The sequence below is a fragment of the Mastigoproctus giganteus genome, chromosome 4, assembly GCF_048544385.1.
Source record: "Mastigoproctus giganteus isolate SK-2022 chromosome 4, ASM4854438v1, whole genome shotgun sequence".
Classification (NCBI taxonomy): Eukaryota; Metazoa; Arthropoda; class Arachnida; order Uropygi; family Thelyphonidae; genus Mastigoproctus; species Mastigoproctus giganteus.
Window position 1 is genome coordinate 35,950,148 of NC_143578.1, and position 27,447 is coordinate 35,977,594.

The 27,447-nt window shown below is 36.4% G+C and overlaps 1 protein-coding gene across 3 annotated transcripts in view; it reads left to right on the forward strand.

Moving 5' to 3' along the window:
- The window catches only part of Atg17 (autophagy-related 17), a 648,565-nt gene that overhangs the window by 20,956 nt on the left and 600,162 nt on the right, over nucleotides 1-27,447 (forward strand). For all 3 annotated transcript variants that reach the window (XM_090372636.1, XM_090372635.1, XM_090372637.1), the window contains exon 2: nucleotides 9,793-9,903. In XM_090372636.1, the coding sequence (XP_090228762.1) occupies nucleotides 9,836-9,903 (68 nt within the window). In that variant the 5' untranslated portion in view covers nucleotides 9,793-9,835. The remainder of the gene's footprint in view (nucleotides 1-9,792; nucleotides 9,904-27,447) is intronic.

Below are 27,447 nucleotides of genomic sequence, written 5' to 3' on the forward strand. Positions count from 1 at the left end.
AGTTTGCATTTCCTCTGCTACTAATGCTTCCCTTGTACTGTATAACGCAATGATTCAAAACTATATTTGGAGCAATTTCCTTTACTTTGCCTTTTAACCTTTATTTTATTCTGTTAATGTAGCTGCATCATCAGTACAAATCACATAGCAGTTGTTCCACTTTAGACAATATTTGTTTGAAAGAAAATATTTATAATATCAAAAATCTTGCCCATTGTTCTTCCTTCCAAAGCTTTGAAAAATATTGCCCTCGTAGCGGTATCTGACATATACAATAAGTTGAGCAAGGTTTTAAATATTTGTGAATTCATCTAACTGTATTGCAAAAATTGGACTTTCAATTGATTTAATAAATTGAATTTTATGTTGTTCGTGATAACTGTATCTCTGGATAGAGGAATGGTATTTAAATCATCGCTGTACTTTTCTCCATGCATAATTGAAATCATTTTTATTGTAGCAGGGAGAATAAGGGATTCAGCAATAGCGTGTGATTTCAAATTTTTTCCTATTAAATATGAAACTTCCAACGGTGCTCTAAAAGCTTTACAAGGAACTGCAGTGTTTCTTCATGAAAGATTTCAGACCTTGTATGGCGTCGGCGTGTCTTTTGAACAAGGATTCAATTTTTTTTATTATCTTTGGATATTTCTTATGTAAGAGTCTTTTTAATTTAATAGGTTTCATGCTTTCGTTAGGCAGTTTTTTTGTAACATATTGCACATGCAGGACGTTGCTCATCATCAACAACACTGTAAGTAAACCCATACTTCATAAATTCTTGATATTTTATGTTCTTTTTCATTCTTTTTTGATTTGGAATATGATGGCTCTCTACCAGAAATTGGTGGTTGCACTACACTTGAAATAATATTAGTGTCCAAATTTTCACATGATAACATTTCTTACCCTTTCAGCTTCTGATGTATCTGTAGCAACAGTATTGTTGTCACTCCTTGGCTGTTTTGTTCTGATTACCCAATTGTCCATGGTAAAATATATAAAAATGTATATTTTTTTTCTTCTTAAAAACAATGATAATATAAATAGTAGCAAAAGAATGAAAAACACATCCAAGTTGACATGAAAGTACCAAATTACGAAGCAGGATAAAGTTTGTGTGCAACAGACTTGCTATATTTACTGCCAAAGCATATTTGCACCTCTGGCCTTTAGGCAATTTCAGAAATTTTTGCTCTAGGAAGCACAAATTAAGAACTAGAGGGATTACGGTTCAGCGATTGAGTAGTACTGAGAAGTATTAATACATACTGAAAAGTCACACTAGTCTGACTTCTGTGTGTCCATAGCCACCAAGCAAATTAAGCTGTATTATCCACAAGGACAATAAGTAAGAAAGCCACCTGCATCACACGTGAAACCACCCTAAAAAAATAAAGAGTGGCAATAGGGTTCATTCGTATCTCAGACTTCGTTCGAGTAGTAAGTTGTCTACACCTATAGTATTGAAAAAGTAATTTTAACAACAGTTTTTTTGTCTTTCATGTACACAAAAACTAATTTTATTTAAAAATTTCTGTGACCCCCAGAGGGGTTGCACCCCATAGTTTGCGCACCACTGGTCTAAAGCAATGGTCAGGCCACACCTTGAGTAATGCATACAGGTCTGAGGCCTCATTTTAGGAAGTATATAGAGCTGCTGGAATGAGTACAGGGAAAGGCAAGGACATTGGTGAGGGGGAACAAAGGGGTGTTCTTACCAAGACCAAGAAAGACTAGTTCTGCAAATTGCAGCATCTGGAGACTAGCCACCCACAAGGTGATTTTATTGAGGTTTTTAAGGCTTTGAATGGCTTCAGCAAACTCAATGCTGATGGGATTTTTCCTGTTCAGACTATGCACATCAGAGGGTATAAATTCAAATTGTGGAAGGATGGTTGCAGAATAGATGTGCGGAAGTTTGCCTTCAGCCCACAGGTGGTTGATTGCTGGAACAAGCTTCCATCTGTTGTGGAAGTTGATAGTTTGAACAAATTCAAGGAAGAACTAGCCAAACTGTTGGAGAAGATAGATAGGTGAAATGGTATTTTTTTTAGGTGATGCTGTATAAGCTTGCTTTCTTGCATGATTTTCCACTATTAATACTAATACTAAAGCCAAATGTAACAAGAGAGAGAAATGGGAACTTATAAGCATATTAAGTTGACTGCACAGTACTCAACATTTGAAAGAGAATAGATGACAGATTTCTTACACTGTGTGCTTAAGCTTTATCAACTTAAGTATACATACTGTATACTTAGTGACCAAAAATATTCATACACAAGTAGTTGGTAAAACCAAATACCTTTGATTAATTGTGTCTTTAGTTAATGAAATTTTGGTTTTTGATGCACCTCTCATTGGATGAAATGGATTTGATTAACAATGAAAGTTTCAGTTAATGATATTAGTACAGTAACATTTGGATATTAATTTTAATCAAGAAATGCTCTCGCAAGCCATGCAGATTTTTGGGTATTCAAAGCACTCTATAAAGTCTACATGTTTATTTTCCTTCAGTCACAGCACTCTAATGACCACAAGTCACATGGTTGCATTTATCAGTGCCCAGAGTCCATCTCTTTTTGTGTATTCTGATTTTTTTCAGTGCAGACATCTCTTTCTCTCTCTGTTTTGTCTTTATTTTGTATATTTTTGTAAATTTGAATTTGTTGCAGTTTTACTAAATAGTCAATAGTCATGACTCCAAAAGTGAGCATAAAAGAAAAGCGGAAATCAATTTCTTTGCAAATGAAACAAGAAATTATTTAAGATGTGAAAACAGTGTTAAATTAATGCAATTGATCTTTTTAGATAAGATAATTTTTTTGACAATTACATTTTTAAATACATGTCATTAATACAGTAAGGGTAAATATTTATTTACTAATATGAAATGTTCAAATAGTGTACAGTACTGTATTATAAAGTATGGTTTTCCTATCATATTTCATACACTTGATTAATGATATTTTGTTTTTACAATTGTTTTTGTGGAACCAATTATGATCATTAAACTTTGATCAGTATGATATCCTCAGTCCTCTTGGTCATACTTTCTATCCACCTAAATTCCAGATTTTTTTCATTCAGATGTCACCTATGATTGCCCATCTTTGAATAACATCGACTCCAATGGATTTTGGGAAATTCATATGAGTCATAGTTGCATACATGGCATTCAACAGCTATCCTATGTCGAAAGACTGCAAGTTCCAATCTACAGCCCATACTGGCTTCTAGCACACTGCTGCTGCATTGGTGAACCTTTTTGAAGCAGCAGCACATTTATATTGGTTTGACTGAGCTGATATGCATGCATGGGGATTTTTTTGTCATAGTATACAATATTTGTGGAGCGATATCCAAAAATTTGTGGTCATATAGTTTATATTAAGTTTCTGTTTGTACTCTCTGACAGTTGAATAGTAAAAAGAATGATAACTTTGTGATTACTGTTGAACATGTTGGATAATTAACAGTGGATTGCTTATTTTTATGGTGTTGTGCAGAATCTGATCAGTGTGCATAGCTTCAAACATGCATGCCACATGGGTGAGACTAGATGTTATTTATCCTCCCCTGCCTTGTCACCAATTGTCACTTGGGTCTGAGCTGTCATCACTCTTTTTCTATCTCCTTCCACATTTGCCCTCCTTTCGGGTCATTCTCTGCCAGGTTCTCTTTTTTTCCTTCTACCATTAGGATCCCAATTCACTGCTATTCTTATGTCTTCTTAAGAGATGCCCCAACTATCTGCATATTTTCTGTTTTATGAAGTTTATTATGTATTATTGTCCCCTTCTGTTTTATTTCTCTGTTTGTTTATTTTTTTTCTGTCCACATGGGGGAATTCACAGACTAAAAGGTTAAAAGTAGCTGCAGGCAGAGGTGAAGGTGATTCTTGCACTACTTCTATTATATGCTTCTATGCTGTGGGTTTCAGGGACTGATGGCAGTCATCGTGAAACAAGTGGGTATATGGGAGGTGTTAGGGTAACTAAGAATAAGAATAGGTGCATGTATACCAATGCTAGAAGTATAGTAAACAAATTTGAAGTGTTGGTTAAGACATCAAAGGCAGATATTGTTGGGATATCAGAGACTTGGTGTCACACAGATATTAGGAATGCAGAATTGGAATTTGGGGAGTACAATGTGTACAGAAAGGATAGGAAGGGAGGAGGTGTTATGCTGTTAATTAAGAAAAACAAAATCAAACGAAGTGCATCCAGTTGATATAGATCAACAGTGCACTGTTGAGTCAGTTTGGTGTGATTTAAGCACTGGGAAAGCAAAAATAAGAGTAGGAGTGTGTTATAGGCCTGATGACTCGAATGAGTATAATGAACAATTGTACAGAGAAATAGAGTGGGCTAGTAAATCAGAATATCTTATAATGGGGGATTTTAACTTCCCAGATATTGACTGGAACTTGTGGATTGGTCACACACACTAGTCAGACTTTTGTGGATTTATTGGATGATTGTTTTCTGCAGCAGCAGCATGTTCGAGAGGCAACCAGAGAGGGTAATACTCTTGATCTGGTTATCAGCAGTGATCATTTGTGTATTAAGAATTTGCAGATAAAGGAACCACTAGGTGGCAGTGATCACAGTTTACTGATGTGGGATTTACTTAAAGATATAATTATCATCAGAGGTAAAGGAAAGGGTTGTTGCTTCCGTAAAGGTGAGTACAGTGGTCTCAGACAGTTTTTAAATTCTGTACAGTGGGATCAACTGATGATGTTACCAAAAGCAAATTCTAAGTGAGAAGCATTCAAAGAATTAATCTTGAAAACTACTAAATTTTTCATACCAACAAAAAAAATATTGTTCAAGGTTTAGGCCAAAATGGTTATGCCAAAATCAAATGAACTAATGAGACTTGTGACAGAGAAGAAAAATGCATGGGATGCATATAAATTATCAGGCGACACAGAAGCCTATGGCAGATATGAGCTAGTCTGTAATCAAGTCACAAAGGAGGTTAGGCAGGCGAAGGCAGATTATGAGAAATCTTTGGCAAAGGATGCTAAGAAAAACAGCAAGGATTTCTTTACTTATATAAACTCTAAAAGGAAAAGGATGAATCTGATTGGTCCACTTGATATCGATGGTTCGACTGTTGATGTTCCTGCTCAGATAGCAAACAAACTAAATGAGTATTTTGCATCTACATTCACACATGAGGAGTTATTAAGGAAGGAAAATGCCAGAAGGTAATCAAATTGTAGCAGGGTGCTTAATGATTTTGTAATAACTGAGAGCAAAGTGGAGGAGAAATTATTGAAGTTAAACATAAGAAAGGGACTTGGGGTGGATGGAACTATCCAGTTATATTAAAGGAGGTGGCAAAGGAAGTAAGCAAACCCTTAGCCATGATTATGAGAGCATCCTTGGACTCAGAGGAGGTCCCCTCTTGGAGATGTGCAAATGTATCCCCAATTCACAAAGGGGGATCGAAGGGTGACACGAGTAATTACAGACCAGTTAGTTTAATTTCTGTTCCGGGTAAAATAATGGAGTCACTGGTTAAAGATGCATTGCAGGATCATCTAGACAAGACTGCAGCAATAATTCAGACACAGCATGGGTTTGTTAAGGGAAAGTCTTGTCTGACAAATTTGATTGGTTATTATGATGTGGTTACAAAGGAACTGGATGCAAAAAATAATTTTGATACCATATACTTGGATTTCAGGAAAGCTTTTGACACTGTTGCACATGAAGGACTACTGTACAAATTGGAGCAGAATGGCATTAAGGGTAAATTGCTACAATGGATAAAAGGATGGTTGAGTGGGAGAAGACAGAGGGTGTAATCAATGGACGCTGCTCTTCGTGGACTAATGTTATTAGTGGAGTTCCACAATGTTCGGTGTTGGGTCCACTGTTGTTTTGTATATTTATCAATGATATTGATGAAGGTATATCAGGCTTAGTGTCGAAGTTTGCAGATGATACAAAGGTTGGCAGGGTTGTTAATGACAGTAATGGCAGTGTGCTACTGCAACAGGATCTAGAAAATTTGGGCAGATGGGCTGAGAAGTGGAAACTGAAGTTTAACCTTAACAAATGAAAGTACTGCATATGGGTAGAAGTAACCCCAGAGAAACATACCAACTGTGTGGTACTACACTTAAGGTGGTTGAAAATGAAAAAGATCTGGGAGTAATTGTTGCAGTCAGATATGAATTTTTCTGAGCAATGCAGACAGGCTGCCAGGGCAGGTCATGTTGTTTTGTCAATGATATATAGGAATTTTGCTGGCCGGGAAAAGGAGGTGATTGTCCCTCTGTATAAGGCAATGGTCAGGCACTGCCTTGAGTACTGCGTACAGGTCTGGGGGTCTCATTTTAGGAAGGATATAGATTTACTTGAGCATGTACATAGAAGGACAACAAGTTTGGTGAGGGGAATGAAGGGATCCTCTTCATTGGGGTTTTGTCAATGATAAATAGGAATTTTGCTGGCAGGGAAAAGGAGGTGATTGTCCCTCTGTATAAGGCAATGGTCAGGTACTACATCGTTTGACTTCTGTTGATGTAAACCATTCTGTATTTCTGTTTTCCACTCTAACTGCTGCTGTAAAGTTTTGATATTAGAGTTTTTTTGTTTTTTTTCTGGTATTCTGTGTTGTTTTAAAATATTCTGCATCATTTGTATATGCTGTTCAAAGGCATTTTTAAAATTTTTAAATCATTAAATCCTAGCTGAATAGGCAATTGCCATTCTTCACATTGTTCTATTATATTTCTTAAAATATAAATTTATTCTGAGCATGAACTTTCTTTTTGAAAACCTCATTGTTGTTTACATAGTATATTTTCTATCTTTGTATGAATTCTGTTTAATATTAGTATCTATAATATTTTGCTCTGTATTGATAGGAGCATAATTCCTCTCCAGTTATTGTGTAGTCTCCTTTTTATATAATTTTATTATTATTCTTTTATTCCAATCTTTCACTATTTGTTCCTCTTCTCAGATTATATTTACTAAATGAGTAATATGTGATAGAATCTTTTGACTCCTTTCAGCATTTTGGCTAATATATTACATGAAATCCAGAAGCTTTCCCATTTTGTAATTTTTTAATTGCTTTAGCTGTTTCTTGTTGCATAAAAATTCCTATCTGTAGTCTTTCTTCTTTTCCTAACTGAGGGTGTACTGTTTTGTCTATATTGGCAATGGTGAACCTTTTCCACCTTGCATACCAAAAGTAAGCTGAAACATAAATATAAAAATTTTCACATGCCTGAAAGGAATGACCGATTAAAATTTATTATTATAAAACAGAATGGAAACAGAAATTGCATTTATGGTTTTTGCTGCTAGATGTTGTGGCTGATTGTCTTTAAATAAAAAAAACAAACATTTTTATAATGTGAACTACAGTGTTGTTAAAATTAAAGTATCCCTATGTAGAGGACTCTGGAGCGAGTTCTAAGACTCGTACTGAAGAGAAATTTGGACAACAGGTAGTACAATAAAGAATGCACTGGAGCGAGTTCTAAGACTCGTACTGAAGAGAAATTTGGACAACAGGTAGTACAATAAAGAATGCACTCGCCATTTATTGGAAAAAACAAATTAGTTACAAAATTTGTCACTGTATGGTGCATAACTATCTTAGTTTCAATTATTCAAATAACTTATGTTATTTGCATAATCGTAAGTTATTGCCACAGCGCCACTACTCAGCTCTACTGTATTGTATAAAAGCAAAGTAGTCTCTTCAAAATCGTACAGTAGATGTTTGCCTGCACCACAGCAGCAATGCCAATTGCAGGAAAAGGCACAATTAGTGAAGCTGTACTATCAGAACAGCAACAATGCAGCTGTGGCTATCAGAGAATTCCAGCATCAGAAGCACATAAGGTGTGGACCTATGACTGTTTGTGCTGTCCACAAAATGATTGTGAAATTTGAAACGACAGAACATCTTGGTGTTCAACCAGGTAGAGGTCGAAAACGAGTGGACTCCTCTTGTGTTGAAAATGTGGCCATGGCTGTCGTGGATTTATCAAGTCAATCTCCATGTGGTAGCGCAAGTGTGCCAGCTGTTTCTGATGAAGTGGACATGCCATATTCCACTGTAAGGCTAGTAATGCGTCAGGTGTTGCGGTACTATCCTTACAAGATGCACATGCTACAGCAGCTAAAGCATGATGATGCAGATATTCGTTTCACATATGCACTTCAGTTTCTGGCGCAAATGACAGTGAATATCACTTGGCCATGGAACATCCTTTGGAGTGATGAAGCCCACTTCTGCTTAAATGACAAGTGAATACGCATTTGGGCAACAGAAAACCCTCAAGTTATCCAAGAGGTCCCGCTGCATTCTCCAAAAGTGGCAGTGGTGTGGATTTATGGTCACATTCATAATTGGGCCATATTTTTTTGAACAGGTAACACCGACTGAATCCCGCACCTGTTCTGTCACTGGACAGCGAGATTATGAAATGTTGGCAAATTTCGCAATAGCAGAGCTGCAACAATGTGGGTGCCTTCAGAATACCATATTCATGCAAGATGGTGCGCCACCCCACATCTACCGCTGTGTCCAAAGATTGCTAAGGCAACACTTTACAGATGAATGGGTCATCAGCCATTGTTTCCAGACATCTTGGCCACCCTGATCACCAGATCTCACCCCTTGCGACTTCTGATTGTGGGGTTTTTTGAAGAACCAGGTGTATCGGGAAGGATGTCAAACTTTGGCAGATCTGAAGGACAGCATTAGACGTCATGTGCTGGCTATTCCAGTTGACATAATTACGTTCTGCCGTAGAAAATGCTGTTCTTTGAATGGAAACTGTTGCTGACCAAAATGAAAGACCCATTGAACAATTGTAGCACTGTTCAAGTGATTTGTATTGCCACAGTACCATATAGTGACAAATTTTGTAGCTAATTTTTATTTTTCAATAAATGGCAATCGCATTCTTTATTGTACCTGTTGTCCAAATTTCTCTTCAGTACAAGCCTTAGAACTTGCTCCAGAGCCCTCTACATAGGGATACTTTAATTTTAACAACCCTGTATTTATGGGTATCTACATGCCTGTATATTTTCTTGCACATGCCATTGGTTCACCATCCCTAATCTATTTGGTTTGCCCTGTCCTGTTCAACAATTTACTTCATTTTTAAAATATTCTGCTATTTTTTCCATATCTTTTAGTATCTGGTGCAGGTAATCCCTTTTTCTTTCCTGTGTTAATTTCAACTATCTTCAGATATGAGGTTATCTTTCCCCCCCCCCCCTTTTCCGATAGCCTACTATCTGTTCTGAGGTTCCCGTATAACTTTATGGGGAACCCTTCTATAACTGAAAGACAAGGGTTTAAAAGACAGACATATAATAGAACACCGAAATAGAGTCCAAAGATTGTCTGAAAAAAAAACAAATATAGTAGAAGGATACGGACTAGATCCTGCATATTCAAAATCCCACTCTGGTTTGTTAAAATTATTGTCCTTGCTTGGTTAACTTTATACCAGTTTCTCTGCTTGTGCTACAGATTCATGTATTGACATATGACTGAGATATAGATTAATTTATTAACATATGACTATAATTTTGTGTATATAAAAACAGAAAATATAATAATTTTGATTTGTCTTATTGGATATTAATTTATTGTGATGTGTAATATTTTGTTTATTGCAAACTAATTAATTTAGCATGATGTATCCTGATTGAAATCAACCTTATAGCATTTCCTCATTTTTTTTATTTATTTATTTATTATTTATTTATTTTTTTTTTATTTTAGTTGAACTATAGTAGTCTTTCAGTGACAGCAAAAAAGATTCAGAATGTTGTACATATTCTTAGTAGATACTGGAACAATGATGACTTTTGATATGAATTTTGCCTTAGAAAGGTACGATTGTTTTAATGTCAGTTGTGAATAAAATTTGAACTTTTTAAAAGTTTGTATATTTTTTAATGAAGTATAAATAGTTAATTGAGAGAACATTATATGGGTTTTTTAAATATGAAGGAATGAATTAATGAATGGTACTTTCCTATATGATTGAATTGTAGGTTAGTTTATCGGTAATCCAGCAGCTAGCAATATTTCTTGCTTTTGAATTCTATATTTTGGTAATATGGGGGGGGGGAGGTTATTAGCAGCTACTTCCAACCATTTTTTTTGGTACACCTATATCTTGATTTGTGTTGTAGTTAGGTTTCTTGAAATGTAACAAATTGAGACACATATCAGGTGTCTCAGTAACTATTAATTTCCATTGTAAAATGTTGGAAAGACAGACCCTTGTACTACTCATCCAAACATCTTATATGCATTGTATGTTCTTTTAGCTGTGAACGGTTTTGACGTAACCGAGTGGTCAGGAGCACGAATGCAGTAGCACATGCTCTTTGAGCGGACTGGGGTTCAAGCCTGTGACTGCTAAATATGATTACCATTTGCATTGATTGATTTATTGTAAACTCTACTGACCTGGTGGTCATGCCGAAGTATAAACAAGAACTGAAGAACAAATAATATCATACTTAGATGAAAGTACATACTCTATTTTTAAACACTAAAAAAATAGATATATAAACTGTACATAAAAGAAAAACATAAAATCGATGAGTATTAGTTAAGAAAAATTTATTTTGTTATGGCTTTTCTTTTAAAAAGCTTTCTAGAATCAGATGAACAGCTTTCATTTTCTTCTCCACATCAATTTCTTTATAGCAATTTATAATTTATGATTTTTTTAGATCTTCATATCCCCATCAATTAACTTCATACTTTAGAGAGCACAATTTACCATCAACTTGTACTACAGGCCACCTGGTGGTCGTCCTATATATATGCACAGCTGAAACCCATTAAAATGCCATGGAACCCATGGAATAACCAAAACGGTTATTCCATGGCTATATCAGGTGAGATACTTTCATAAGCCGATGATGAAGCTGCATGCTCTTACCTTACCCAGCTTCAGAAAATAATTGAAGATGGTGGCTATACTGCAGAACAGGTATATAACTATGATGAGACCAGACTTTGTTATAAAATGTTACCCAATTCCACTCTGGCTTGTAAGAGCAGTGCTCAAAGAACACAAGGCTTCAAGCAAATGAAAGACAGAGTGATCATACTCTTCTGTGTAAACCAAACAGGAAATCACAAACTGAACCACTCTGTGTAGGAAAGTTTAAATCACCACAGTGCTTTCATCATGTGAACATGGCCTCTATGCCGTTAGCTTTGCAGATCGGGCTAGCCAGGTGGGTAAAGTGCCTGCCTGCCTGGCAACCCAACGGTTGCGGGTTCAAATCCCGCCTCGGGCTTGGATCAGAGTAAAATGCAAAAACTTTGTGAGGTGCATTAGGACCACAAAAGCCAATGCACCAACAACTAACAAAAAAAAAAAAAAAAAAAAGACTTTAGCAAAATTGCATGGATGACTTCTAGCATTTTTGAAAACTGGTTTCATAAGCAATTTGTACCTGATGTACCTAAACATTTATGGCAACAAGGGCTAGATACCAAGCTCTCTTGCTACTGGATAAATGCCTTACCCAAACTCCTGCCGATAACCTAATAAGCATAGATTGAAGGTATTCTTGTTTTTTGTGGTGGTCTCCAGGGTTTCCCCTATGTACCGCAGTAGTGTCTGAAAAGCAAATTTGCCAAAGCCGGCAAGTGTGAATAAGTGTTTGTGTGTGTTATGTTGAATGTCGAGTGCTGGCAACTTTGCAGCCAGAGAGCAGTGAACACCTGGTCTGCTGCCCCGACTCCCATCCCATGCCACGTGGAGGCATGCCAGGGACCACAAACAGGTAAAGACTCTTAGTGGGATAACAAGAAAGCTTGTTATCCCAATAAATAATGAAAAGGAAGGAACATAGCATGAGAAGTAGGGGTAATAGTATGGATGGGAAAGAAAAGGAAAGCAAGGAGATGAAAGAGATAAGCATCCCGCATCCCCAGAAGAGGAAGTCAGCAAGAGATTAAAGATTAAAAGATACTAGTGGACAAAGCTTACAGAGTTCGGCGAGGCCACACAGCCAAATAAAAGTAAAACACATTATATGCATTATTTACAAAGCCAACAATTTAACAATTCTCTCAACTAGAGAAGAATAGACAAATCACTATTTACACCAATAAATAAATACCAAATTTGGTTATCAAAACTACAATCACTTATGGAGATTAATTATTAATTTAATTTAACCCTTGTAAGAGGGGTGCATTCACTCCTGCACTTATACAAAGAAATCAGAACACTCATAATAAAACAGTAAAGAAACTCTAATATTCTACAACAAAGCAATAATGATGAAATCAGCTTTAGCATGTAAACTCCATCCATTTGAGAGGATACACTTTCATTAACCCTATCAAGTAAGTTAACCAATACACACCTAAATTAGAACATAAACATATAGCATATATCCTTTTCATGCCTAAATTGTCAAGTTTCACATACTGCCCAACAAAACAACAATAAAGACAAACAGAGTCGATTGTAAGAACCTAAGTTTGGTCCTTACAATCAACTCAAGACCAAAACAGAAAAAACATCTATTACTCACAGTAAGCTAGATACAAAGACCTAAGGATCTTGTCTCATCCACAACTGCCATATCTATAGCTTGGACAAACCAATCATGAGTTCCCACAATACTTCTGTGAGCCAACGTCGCATACATGGAAGAGAAATCCAACCATGTACAAACCAAGTCTCATAAAGAATAACTAAGTATCAGCAGTTCAATCCAAGTTAAATAAACTTAATACTCAATAACATATCACTTTCAAAAACAATAAAACCAATCATCTGTCTGATTCAGTCCTAATAATACTAGGACTATAGTTTAACGTTTTGTAATACAGCAAAAATACATTTAATAATCTTTCCAAGTTCTTTCCAATCTATACCAGAATCATTAATCTGATCAGAAACATGGACCCTTAATTTTGGTCCAAAGATTATTTACAAACTATGAACAATGTTCCATTCATGAAACAACCAGCTTATATCCAATCATTGTCTTCTATAAATCTTAGAATCCAAATACATACTAATAAAGTAATACACCACAATCATGTTAGTCACTTCAAGGTATATCTCTATTCATTATAGATTTTCTTCGGTAAAAAGCTTATCTGCATATTCAGATAAAGTCATAAAATTATCCTTGTTCTGTAAGAACTGAGTCCAATTGAATGAATCAAATATCCCAGTTAGGATTTGAAGCTCACATCTAATATCCAAATATATGTTGCAGTCAAATAACAGATGCTCCACAATCTCAGGAGCACTGCAATGACAGAGAGGAGAGTTGCCCAAACCATAAGAGAATAACTTGCTGTTAAGGTTCCTGTGTCCTCTCAACAAAAACGTAACATTAAGACCAGGATTAAACCAGTTCATCTGTTTATTATATTCCGAGACACGAGGAATGAATTTATTTGTAATTCTACCCAGCTCTGATTCACTCCAGTCTTGTTGCCAATCCCTTAAAAATTCGGCGCCTCCGTAGCCAGGTGGGCAGGAGCAGCAGTGCGTAGCACACACTTCTTGATTAGACTGGGGTTTGAGCCTGTGACTACCAAATACGGAGGATGTGGAAAGGTCAGGGAATTACCTCCGCATATTCCCGGAGCAATATGGCCTTAGTTGCTAATGCTCTTAAAAAAACCAAATAACAACCTTAAAAATTCACTCCGAAGCCTAGCAATATAATCTTTTTCCGGTAAATCGAGATTCAGAAAGTAATTCCCCACACCAGCCGGTAGATGTTTCCTATGATGATACTGCAGGTATTGAAAAATTACCTCATACAGTACTGGTATCCTACAACAGAGAACCTGCAGAGCCACGGTTGAAATCATTCTGTAGGCCCTAGATACAGCCAAAATAAAAAGCGCTGTGCCTGCAAAAGGTACTTTCTAAAACAATGATTCACTCTGGAGCCCCAGGTACCAGCAGCATAACAAATTATTGGTAAAAATAAACAAGTATAATACAATTTGAGAGTAGCAGGCTTAAGGCCCTAGACATTTTTGGTGATTCTCAAAATTTTACCTGTCAACACTTTGATCTTATGTAATACATATTTAGTATGATTAACAAAATTAAAGCGGTCATAAAACATAATTCGCAAATATTTATAAGTACAAGTAATTTTAATTGCTTCACCAATATTAAGCTTAATATTGGGGGGTCGATTTAAATTTAAGTAGCCTTTATAACATCTGATTAGTTTTAGGGATTGAAATTTTTAATTTATGTGTTAAACACCAACAATTTAAGTCATCTAATATATCATTAGCTCTGTTTTCTAATTCTGGGCTTGATTCTCCAAAAATTAACATAACAAGATCATCGGCGTAAGCAATTTTTAGAACTTTATCCCAGACCACAGAGAGCTACCCATCAAGGACCAAGTTCCAGCAAACAGGGCCGACAATGGATCCCTGAGGGCTGCCCCTAGTGATAGGTCTGGTCACAGAACAATAACCTGAAGTAACAGAAACAAATCTATCACTAAAGTAACTTGAAATAAGCCAGTAAATAGGAACAGAGACCCCGTTCTCCCAGAACCTTGCCAGGACACTTTGCCACCAAAGGGTGTCAAAGGCCCCTTTGAAGTCCACGAAGAGGCCGAGGATATATTTAGACTGTGAAGAAGAAACTGAATCCATGATCTTTTTAATTGCATCTATTGTGGACATTCCTTTTGTAAAACCAAATTGCGTTTTTGCATTTAATTCCTTAGCCAAATAATAATTTCGAAACCTTATTACAATTAATTTCTCCATAACCTTGCTGAGAATCGGCAGAAGGGTGATTGGCCTATATGAAGTAGGTGCATTTAGCAGCTTGCCAGAATTATTTAATGGCAGTTTCAGATTTGCCAGTTTCCAAGGTTTTGGACACCCCCTCATTTAAAAAAGTATTTAGTAAATTTATTATGAATTTAGGGCAGACCTTCCAAACCCTTTTCAACACCGTAACTTCAAGTAGGTCAACTCCAGGACATTTTTCATCTTTCGTTGTGTTTATTGCATTCTCAATTTCAAGTTGTGAGATTGGATTCTCATAACCGTTGCCCACATAGGTTAAATGTTTGTCTCATTACTTTCAGGGACCGTAACATCTTGTTGAACAATTCCATCAAGCAGAGCACTGATAGACTCGGATTTTGGTTGGTTGGTTTGGATTTTATTGGCGCATTAGCATCTAAGGCTATAATGCGCCAATAGACTCGGACCAAGTAAGTGTTTCGACATTAGCCGAAGTTACAATAGACGAAAAAGTTTCGCCTGCATGTATTTTCTCACAGACCAATTTATAGGGTAAATCCCAAGGGTGATCTTTAAGCTTGGATTCCACTAACCTATCCCAAGCTGAACGCTTTTCCCTGTAGATACTATTAAAGTATTCTCTCCTTGCCATTTTATACAGTTCCTCAAGACGCTCATTCTCCATCTGAGATCTATTACCTCTTTTAGTACGTTGATAATTTTTGCAAGCTGTCTTTAAATTTTTTCTGAGAGATGTTAGTCCCTGGGTCCACCAGAGATGATAAAATCCCAGTGAGCTACTTACTGAAAAACACCACATCAAAGATACAGCCTCTGGATCAAGGGATTATATCATGAACTTCTGCAGATTCTAATACAGTGAATAATCACTAGTGAGGATTCTGTCACCTTATTTTTAAAGAAACTGAACTAAAAGGAAGTTTTCCTGGATAACTCCCAAGTAGCCAGTGACAGTGATAAAGAGAATGACTGAGTGCTTTATAGAGGAAGATGTCGCTGCTGTTGACCAGTTCTTGGAAAGCTACACTCATGAAGGCCTGACAGAAGATGATGTGGCCAGTGTCGAGCAAGTACTGGCACAGTTCATTGATAGAGAAAGAGGGGCCACAATAGAATGTTGGGTAGATGGGGATTACAACTGTCTTTCATATGAGCACATGACTGACTTGGAAATAACCGAAAACATTACTGGCAAAAGTCATGATCCAGATGCAACCGAAGACAATGAAGATGAGGAGCCAGAGTCACCACCTAAGATTGCAGAGGCACTTGTTGGTTTGCAAACTGGACTTAAATTTCTTGAAACAGAAAAGGTAGATTCCCTTTCAATTTTACAGTTAAAGTGGCTTATTGAAATTGTTAAAAAGAAACAAAGAGATGCAATGAAACAGTCAACCCTTGATACAGTTTTTTTTTAAAAATGAAAGACTTGAAAATAATGACTAAAATGTGCAAAAGTTTGTTCACTAATGTCTACTTAGTAGTTGAAAGAACATGGAGTGCATTATGTTTTCCTTTTTCTTCCGAATTTTCAACCGTTCGTTAATTTCAAAACACAAACGTAACAATCAATACAACCACATGGAAAAGCAGTTCTTGTGAATATTGATTTGTTTTTGTGACAAAATAAGTGTTTATCATGTTTATGTATATTTAACCACGAATTTTTGCATCAATAAATTGATATTGATATTTTTGCATCAATAGAAGATTGAAACAACTCAATTGCATATTCCATTATTATTCTTTGCGTGATTTTTCTTAGATGTAGTATTGCAATTATCGTGCAAAATTGATAGTATGTATGAAGTTTGAATGCCAAAAAATTGCTAGAATTTTCTAATGTGATTCTTTGAACCCCAAGCATTGCGTTATAATGGGTTTCACCTGTATATATGTTTTAAGGCTGTTTCAGATAATGTGCCCATTTATGTACAAATTGTCTAGAAATCTTCAAATAGCTGCTGCCGTATCTTATCCGCGTTTCCAAATAATTGTACGCGCACGCATGCGCCCACACACACACACACACGCGCACGCACACACACACACACACACACACACACACACACACACACACACACACACACACACACACACACACACACACACACACACACACACACACACACACACACACACACAGTTTACAACAGTTGGCAGTAAGAAAATAGCATTGAAGTGTATTTACAGGCTGATTTGCACATTGTGCAGGCTGAAAAATCTAGAATAACTCATACCCTATGCCCTCCACCTGAAATTACCTAGCTACAGCCTTGAATGAAGAGGACTTCTAGAAATTCCTTCAGTCATTGATAGGAATCAGATCTAGACAGGTAGTGATGTAGGTAGACAGGTAGGTATGATGTATAATGCCAACTAGTCTGTCACAGAGGACTAGTCAAAATAAGAACAGATTAATATTTAAAAAGTTTTATGTACGATTATTTGCTTTTACAAAACTGGAATTCCACAAAACTACTCCACAGAGCCCACTTCCATTGGAAATTTACTCCATACACTTTCAGGAAAGTTTCCCTCTCAGTTCTGTGGTTCTGAGAACTCATTTGTGAAAGTATAAAGTTTTTGCTTAGGAATTTAAATGGGAGATGTCCATGGCATAAGCACTTGTTGATCCACTTTCATATAGTCTTTGTTGGTTATTGTGTTCTCTGTATGAGGGCAACTGTTTATCTCTTGGTTTCCTCTGTACCTTCAAAGACAATACTTAACTGGCCATATTTTATGCTTAGTACCCTCATGCATTTCAGCTTTATACTCACAAATCTGCTATTTTTTGATAGCAATTGTGATATAGTATTCTTTCCAAAACTCTCATTGTTGATTTATCATTCTGGCCCATGGCTGCTAGAAGCTTCTCGAATGTATACTGAAGGTAGTGCCTTAAAATTAGAAATGACTCCTTGGTCCATTGGTTGGTCAGTGACATGACATTTGGAGGCAAGAATGCAAATTTCACATTATCTTATAACTCATCTAGATTAGCTGATCTGGTACATTATTCAACAAAAATGGAACTTTGGAATGGCATAGATGGAATCATGAGTAGTGCTCAAAGGCATCATTTTAATATGCAATAAATTCAGTTGCACCACCCAGATGGCACTGTTCCCTCTTCAGTGGGTTCTTAGGCATGAGTTTAGGAGTAGACAGCCTAGAAGTGAAATATTTTCACAATATGAGAGAGGCCAAAAGGTGTGTGAATTTAACATGATGCATTTATGGACTTTATAAGCCTCTAATTGTAGGAATTTACTAATGTGTGTTGGCTATTGCTCAAAGGAAACATTTTAATACACAGTAAATTCATGAAGAGGCCAAACAAAGTTTGCAATACAGTATCATTACTATAACATCTTATATTGTGAAATACTTCACAATTAGTTGCTTAACCTTGCATCAGTCAGCGTCCTAAAAAGGTAATAAACGCAACACATTAAACTTTTTTAATAAAATGATTTCTGAGGAAAGACTGTCAGGATTACAGAAACTACCATTAGTAACTGCTCAAATGATTTAAAGGCCTCATAATTATGCCAAATGCCACCTAGTTTATTTGAATTGTCAGAGAAATGGATGCCAATTACAATTTCTAGTTTTTGTTTCTCAAAAAATTCAAATAAACTATTCAGAATTTGATGTAACTAGACCTTTAAATCGTAAGCTGTTACTAATAGTCATCTCTGTAATCTTGGCAGTTTTTCTCACAATTCATTTTATTAATTGCAATAGCACCTAATCCACACTTTGTTCTAATTAATTAAATAAATAAATGAATAAATATATTAATATTCATTTTCTTGCAACTAGTGTTCTTTCCTAATTCATTTAATTTCTTTAATTCTTAAAAAAAAGGGCAGCATTTATTGGAACTAGCCCCAATTTCCCTTTACTGAAATCTTCAATCATATAAAAACATAAATAAATTTTCAGAATCTTCTCTTGTTTCGGAAACTTGTTACTCAACGCGAATCATGTTAGTTGCAATTGTGTGTGCCGTTAAAAAATGCTTATGCATGCAATCGTGAAATTTATAATTAAAAGAGAAGATTATCTTAGAAACAAATGCCTCTTAAAACATTTCTGAAGAAGATGACTTTTTGTGCAACAAACCAACGAGTGCCAAGCCAATAATGAGTGATCAACGAGTGTGCATTTAGTTGATGATGAAGAATAAACATTCTTTAACATTTGTAAGTCGTAAATAATTTATTATTATAATTTGCTTGATTTTCCAGCTACGTTTTCATTTCTTTCGATAAATCAATCATTTAAACATAAACTAATTAGCTAACTAATTTCGTTGTTGAGAACGTAACCCCTATTTTTAACCTTATGTCTATGGGAAATAAATTCCCGCTTTACGAGTTTTCGCTTTACGAGCGCACACTAGGAACGAATTAACTCATAAAGTTGAGATCTACCTGTATCCCAAATCCCTTGTGCTGTTTCAAATGTTAAAAATATGGACATGTGCTAAATGTGGATCCAAAGAACATCAGATTGATGACTGCCCAGCTCAACCCCAAATTATAAAGGAGAACATCCTGCCTACTCCAGATCATGTGAAAGATGGAAAAAAGAAATATAATACAAAACAGACCACAATATTACATACCAAAGAAGCAAGAAAAATGGTCCAGCCAACTATAACCAGTAGATCAACGTATGCACAAATAGCAACTAAATTTAAATCAGTGGAATGCCAAACTGAAATCTCAGTTCCTCCAAATGAATCTTTTTCTCCACAAGTCAAACACTTACTCCAAGAAAAACAACAAGATAAACACGAGAAAACAGTAAACACACCCATCTCAATCCCCACAGATTCTCTAACCTTGCAACAGTGTAAGAGTAATGAAGGACCACGTAATCAAGAGCCTACCTCCAAATTTATGGAATTTGAGAAAACAGGAAAGTTAAATGATGAAGTGTTGGAAATCCAAGCTGAAGAAGATATGGATACAAGAAAACCAGTATTTCTCAAAAGAGATAGAGTAAGGACAGAAAAACAAAAGACAACCACCCAATGAAAACAGCTCAAGGGGCTGAGCAAATATAAATAACGGATAAAATTATTCAGTGGAACTGTCAAGGATTACGCACTAATTTTGATGACGTACAGTATCTGATCACCAAGTACACACCAATCTATATTTGTCTCCAGGAAACATATTTTAAACAAGTTACCTGAATATCAGGAACTATTCAATGTACAGAAGAGACTGAATAACTCAAGGCATAATACATGGAGGAGTTGCTATATTAGTAAATGACAGAATACCAACACAACAGGTGCATATAAATAGCCGATTAGAGGCGGTAGCAATTCGTACAATAGCAGAATCCCTATTAACCATATGTTCATTATACATTCCGCCAGGAGAAGATGTCTCTTATGAAGACCTAGATGCATTACTACAACAACTACCTCCCCCAATCTGTCTAATGGGAGATATGAATGGACATAACCCTTTGTGGGGATGCTCAGACTACAACAGAAGAGGAAACATCATTGAACAACTGCTGGATAATAACAACCTCTTACTTCTTAACAGGGGTAACCACACTTCCAATTTTCAACTCGGACCATCACAGCCTATAGACCTTAACATATGTACTCCTACACTTTATACAGCATTTAATTGGGAAGTAATCATTATCCAGTAATTTCCACACTGGTAAGTGAATATCCAAAAACATACCAGCAGTACTCCTTGCTGGAAAATAGAAAAAGCTAATTAGGAAGCATTTAGGAGGAAGTCTTCATCAAGGTTCCCAAACCGTCTGAAAACATGGTGGAACAGTGATTGCACTGAAACAAGAAAACAACAAAATAGGGCATGGAACCGATTTTGCAGATACCCCACCACAGATAATCTGATTCAGTACAAAAGAATGCGAACTATAGCGTGAATAACTAGGAAACAGAGTTGAAGAGCAACATGGATCAAATTCACATCTACAATAAACAAAACAAAAAAGGCATATATAGTCTGGAATAAAATGAGAAAAATGACAGGTAAATATAGAAATTGGCCATCACCAGTACTGGTCTGTGATGGAATTAGTTTGACTGAACCTACCATTATTACAAATACATTAGGTGAGACCTTTGCAAAAGTATCAGCAAAAGCTTCATACCATCCAGAATTTCTGATCCAAAAAGAAAAAGCAGAAAGCATAAGATTAAATTTAAATCAAAAGATAATGATCCCTACAATCAGCCATTCACAATAAATGAACTGAATGAAGTTTTGTCCACAGCCAAGGACAAAATAATAAATGAATTTCATTCAGTTCACAATAAATGAACTGAATGAAGTTTTGTCCACAGCCAGGCCCATATATTATGACATGATCCTTAACTCCTTAACAAGACTGAATTAGAAAATTTATTGAAGCTGTATAACAGAATATTCCAAGAAAATGTATTTCCAAACACATGGTGCCATTCAATAGTACTAAAAAAAAAAAAAAAAAAAAAAGTAAACTGCAGCCCATTATCAACCCACTGCAGGATGGAAGCCTCCTCAACAATTCATGCTGAGGAAAAATGGACCATAATCTGCCACGCTGGTCCAGTGCTGGTTGGCAAATCGGCCGTATTTAGCAGTCAGGGTCTTGCACCCCGGTCTACTCAAAGAGCGTGTGCTACTGCACTCCAGCTCCTGACCACTCAGCTACGAAGGCCTCAATAGTACTAGCTTTCCCTAAATCTGACGAAGACTTAACAAATCCATGCAACTATCTACCAATAGCCCTCACCAGTTGTTCAGGAAAATTACTAGAAAAAATGATAAATAAGAGATTGATATGGTACTTATATGAAAATAACATCTACACAAACATACAATGTGGTTTTAGATATTACAGGTCTACACTAGACTGCCTAATTAGGATAGAAGCCAATATCAGAAATGAATTTATCAGATCACAACATATGGTTATAGTATTTTTTGATATTGATAAAGCTTACGATACCACTTGGAGATATGGGATCCTAAGAGATATGCACCATGCTGGACTCAGAGGCAATCTTCCTATGTTTATCCAGAAATTCCTAATGAACAGAACCTTCCAAGTCAAAATACAAACTTCTTCCTCCAAAATTTAACATCCAAAATTGAACGCAAGAAGAAGGCATCCCACAGGGCTCAGTCTTGAGTGCCACTTTATTTGTCATAAAGATTAATTCGATCACAAATCAACTCCCTCCTTCAGTTTCACGTGCACTTCATATCGATGACTTTAGTATCTCTAGTCAGTCACAGAACATGAGAATTATCAAGATGTAGTTTCAATGCTCAATCAAAAATATAAGTAAGTGGGTACTAGATAACGGTTTCAGACTGTCAACACAAAAAAACAATACACAAAAGAAATCTCCATTCTGGCCCTGAATTAAAATTAGAAGGCCAGAATATACCAACGCAGCCAAAAGCAAAATTTCTTGGACTAATCTTAGATAAGAAACTCGCATTCGTGGAGCACATCAGGGAGCTAAGTAAAAGGTGTACAAAACACCTGAACGTGCTCAGAATCTTTTAATCAACAGCATTGGGAGCAGACAGATATTCCTTACTAAACCTATACTAAGCACTAATTAGATAAAAGTTGGACTGTGTAGCCCCATTGTACGATTCAGCACAGAAAACAAACAGCCCTGAAATGGCTGGACCCAGTTCATCATAATGCACTATGTATAGCTACTGGCACCTATTGTACCTCTCCCATATATAATCTCTGTGCCGAAGCCAACGAACCACCTTTAACTCTTAGGTGACACCTGGTGTTGGATTATACATTTAAAATGAAATCTGTGCATGGACACCCTACTTGGGAGACCCTCTTTGATCCACATTGCAGAAATATCTACCAGAAATGCCAACAAGCAAATCGACCCCCTGGGAATCAGAATGCAAGACTTTTTTGCAGTACATAACCTTAATATAGACAGTATAGCACACTTGCCAGTTCACACTCCTCCACCATGGGATTCGCATATCCCAATATGCGACTTCTCTTTGCAGAAATGGAATAAAAAAGCAATACCTGCAACAATCTTCCAACAGTTACATGCAGCACACAGAATTCAATTTCCTGACCGTATTCCAATATACACAAATGATTCGAAAACAGACACTTTAGTGAGAGCAGCAGCTGTATACCCAGATATTACTTTAACTCAACAGCTACTGAAAGAGTGCAGTGTATACACAGCAGAATTATATGCAATAAAAATAGCCTTAATTCATGTACAAGATAAGAATTACATGAGAAGTGTAATATATACAGATTCCTTGAGTTCCTTACAAGCCATGCAAAACATAGTTACACCCAATTCTTTGGCAATATAACAAATACTAACTGACTGCACCAGAAATGAACAGGATACACTTTTCTGCTGGATCCCAGGATATACTGGGATTGCTGGTAATGAAGCAGTAGACAAGTCAGCAAAAGAAGCCATACTACAGATTGTAGAAGATATATCAGTGCTGTATTCCAATTACAAGCCTGCGATATGGCATATTTGCCAGTTGCAATGGCAAGAAACTTGGAATCAGCAAACTGCAAACAAATTATACCAAATAGAGTGGAATATTGGATTTCTAGCACACGAAGGTTGAAAAAATAAGAACCAGCACTGGCCAGACTAAGGATCGGGCATACCCATATTATACACTCTTTCTTGTTGCGAGCAGAAGAATCACCACGATGTCAGACTTGTGACACTATCCAATCAGTTCAACACATATTAATGGACTGTCCTACGTATGCAAATGAACCCAAACAAGCCTTCAAAGATATTCATAGGACACATCACACCATTACTCTAATGGACCTCTTGAATGATAGAGGTCCATTAGAGTAATCATTCAAGAGGTCCATTAGAGTAATGGTGTATTACTTTAATGGACCTCTTGAATGATAGCGATGACTTCACAGATGTTTTCAACTTCCTTAAAGCTATTAATTTATACCACATACTTTAAGGAAGTAAACATAAGCAACAGACTAACTCAATGAAGTACGAATCAGGTTAAAAGGAACAATTTAAATCCAAAGTAAACACCTCTGAAACACAACACACCATATGAACTGGTGCATTATGACCTACATAGTCCATGTGCCACTAAACTTCAATAGAAACAAGCAATATCTCACATAGAGTAAATTTTATTTTTGGATATTTTACATGAATGAATATTAACTATACACAGTTAGAGCTTCAAATGTATAAAATAATTAATACTATTTGGCTTACTGAAGGCAGGCTATCTTATCCATTCACATGTTTTTGTGGTCAGCATAATTTAAACTGCATGGTTAATGCAAGGATATTGTTACTCACAGTAGATTTAATTTTTCCTTCATGAGTTGCCCTGATATTTCACTGCTTTCAAACAAGTGCCATTGCCTAAAGGTCAAACTGGCTTTCAGTTAAATGATGAGGCACTTCTAGAACAACTTGGTTAATGACTTATTGAACCCTTGTCGGATACAAGGTCTGCTCAAGAATATGTGGACTGCTACAATGTGGTGACAGTAAGCATATTTACAAGATGGGCAATGTAATCATCTTTGAAGTATTGGCCTTCTTTGACAAGACACATAGCCTAATGATTTTTCCACTCATGGAAACACTTCTGGAAAACTGATTTCAAAAGTGCTGAAAATTGAGATGTCACATTACCCTTTTTTGTTTGTATATCATCATATCAATGTCCTTTTGATTTTTTTTTTTTTCCCCAGTTTAGAAATAAAAAAGTTACATGAGGTTATATCTGATAAATATAGGGATTGCTGAACTTGAGTGACTCCATGTTTGGCCAAAAAAAAACTGTGCAAATAGTAATGAATATGATGGCATTGTGGAGCAACCAGTCTTTGGTGTTCCACTTTTCTGGTCTTTTTCTTCAAGCCACACCACAAAGGAATCCCAGATCTTCAGTGTAGAACTCTTTATTGTTTGTCCATCTGGAGTGTATTCATGATGGACAGCAGTCACACTCAAAAAAATGCTTCATTTTGTTGCCTGCTTGTTACCTTTTATGGTGTGGGGATTGGGATTAAGAGGAGTCTTCTACTGGGATGATTGCTGTTTAATTTCAGAATTGGGTATCTTACATTTAAAACATAATTTAACTCATACATGTTGTTCGATGCACTCCAACGTTTTGAAATATGTCAAGGTGTGAAAACAGGTCCTTGTTATTGGCTAACAGTAACAGACTGCCTTAAGTGAGGGAACAACTTACTGCATGGAGATATGAATGAGACATGGCTAACCTTGACAAATGCGAAGTACTGCATATAGGTAACCCCAGAGAAACGTACCAACTGTGTGGTACTACACTTAAGGTGGTAGAAAATGAAAAAGACCTGGGAGTAATTGTGCAGTCAGATATGAAGTTTTCTAAGAAATGCAGACAGGCTGCCAGGGCAGGTCATGGGGTTTTGCTAGCAGGGAGAAGGTGATTGTCCCTCTGTGTAAGGCAATGGTCAGGCCGCTCCTTGAGTACTGCGTACAGGTCTGGAGGCCTCATTTTAGGAAGGATGTAGATTTGCTTGAGCGTGTACAGAGAAGGGAACAAGATTGGTGAGGGGAATGAAGGGATCCTCTTACCAAGAGAGGTTTAAGTTCTGCAAATTGCAGTGGCTGGAGACTAGGCACTTGCGTGGTGATCTGATTGAAATGTATAAGGCCTTGAATGGGTTGAGCATGCTGAATTCTGATGGGATCCTTCCACTTGTTCAGATTACGAACCTAAGGGGGCATAAATTCAAATTAAAAAAAGACAGATGTGGAATAGATGTGCGGAAATTTGCCTTTAGTCAGCGGGTGGTTAATTGCTGGAACAAACTTCCATCTGTCGTTGTGGAAGTTGATAGGTTGAATAAATTTAAGGAGGAACTGGACAGGCATTTGGAGGGAATGGTGTGTTTTTTTTTTTTTTTTTTTTTGCTGATGCTGCATAAGCTCATACACTTGCTTTCTTGCATCACATGCCACTACTACTAACACATTATGCTTTGCTGCAGTGCACTCTGTTGTCTCAACCTTCAACAACGAGTATCATCTGGATACTTTTTTTTTTTAATAGAACTCTTATTAGCGGGATAGCTTTTAAATAAATATGGATTACATTTTGGCAATGCCATTTGTTTGAAAGTTGTGTAATACCAGGGAAACTGGTTGTGAAGGCAAAGTTTATTCTACTGTTTGTCACTATTGCATTAACTAGGCAGTTTAAATTCTGCTGGTTGCAAAATTATGAAAAAGGACATGGCAATCCTCTCAGCTTTATGTAAGTTGATGAAAGTTCTCTACATTAATGATTACATATGCGGAAATCTACCGTGAAAGCTCTCAGAGGATTTTGGTGTCCAGAAAATGTATGTCAGTCTAATGCCAAGAACTAGGGAACCAAAAAACTTGAGTTCTCTATGGTTAATTATCAATTGATCACTAATATTGTTCACAAATAGCAAATACAATGATTGCAACAATGATGAACTGCTGAATGTGAAATTTCATATTTAGTGAAGGGATGTTGGAGCCCAAATATCAGTAAGCGTTCTAATTGTGTTATTGTATTAACAGTGAAGATTATATTTAAAGTTGTATTTTATTTTTAACTGGATTTCATAAAAGGTTTATTGCCATTGTATAGTGTGCATGTAATTCATTAAAAGGATATGTTCTATTCCATGACCATATTCACGAGTTTCGTTCATGATCATCATAAGAATGTATTCTTTACGAATACAGAAGGTAGAGTCTATACATAACCAAATAAAGACATGCAGAGACTTCTTCAACAGCTATCCCTTCATTTGTCGAGAAACAAAGAAAGTCATTAATAATTTTTGTAATCTTTAATTAGAAATTTAGCTTTGATTATGGTAAAAATTTGATCTAAAGACTTGATATTATAGCTCAGGATGACATGACTGATTGGGTGTTTGCTGCAGGTGATTTTCTCTGAGTCATATTTTTGTTGTAATGTCTGTCACTTGTATTAAAGATATCTCTAGAAGGTCATGGTAGTGTCAGAGATGATTCCTTTGCGTGTCCTAGGTGCAAGGAAATTAGTTATAAAATCAATATTTTGTTGAAGCAGATCGACTGCCTGAAGAAGAGAGTTAGTAGTTCAGAACAAATTAAATTACAGAACTTACCAGGTGCTCAGGTGTCTAGTTCAAAACTGGAGCTTTGTCTTGTGCATCTAGCTGAAAGAAGTGAAGCTTTCAAAATTAGGGATCTCTTCTTCTTCAGTTATGAAAAATACATAAAAAACTTTACATATGGAATGTGCCGAGTGTGGTCATCTCAGGCAAACAGAGAGCATGCACAAGGATGTGCATGTAATGCTGTAAGCATTTACCGGGCAGAACTAGGTAATTGTTGCTGTGAAAGTAGGGTGCGCACATGAGCTGAGTGCCAGTGCTTGTCACAATGTTACACTACAGCCTCTATGATTGGGTGCAACCGCACACCTCTATTGCAATTGAAAATGCTATGGCAACCAGATATGTGAAGTGACTCAAGCCACAGTTGTTGATGTGACGTGATTGGTCAGCAGCCTCAGTATC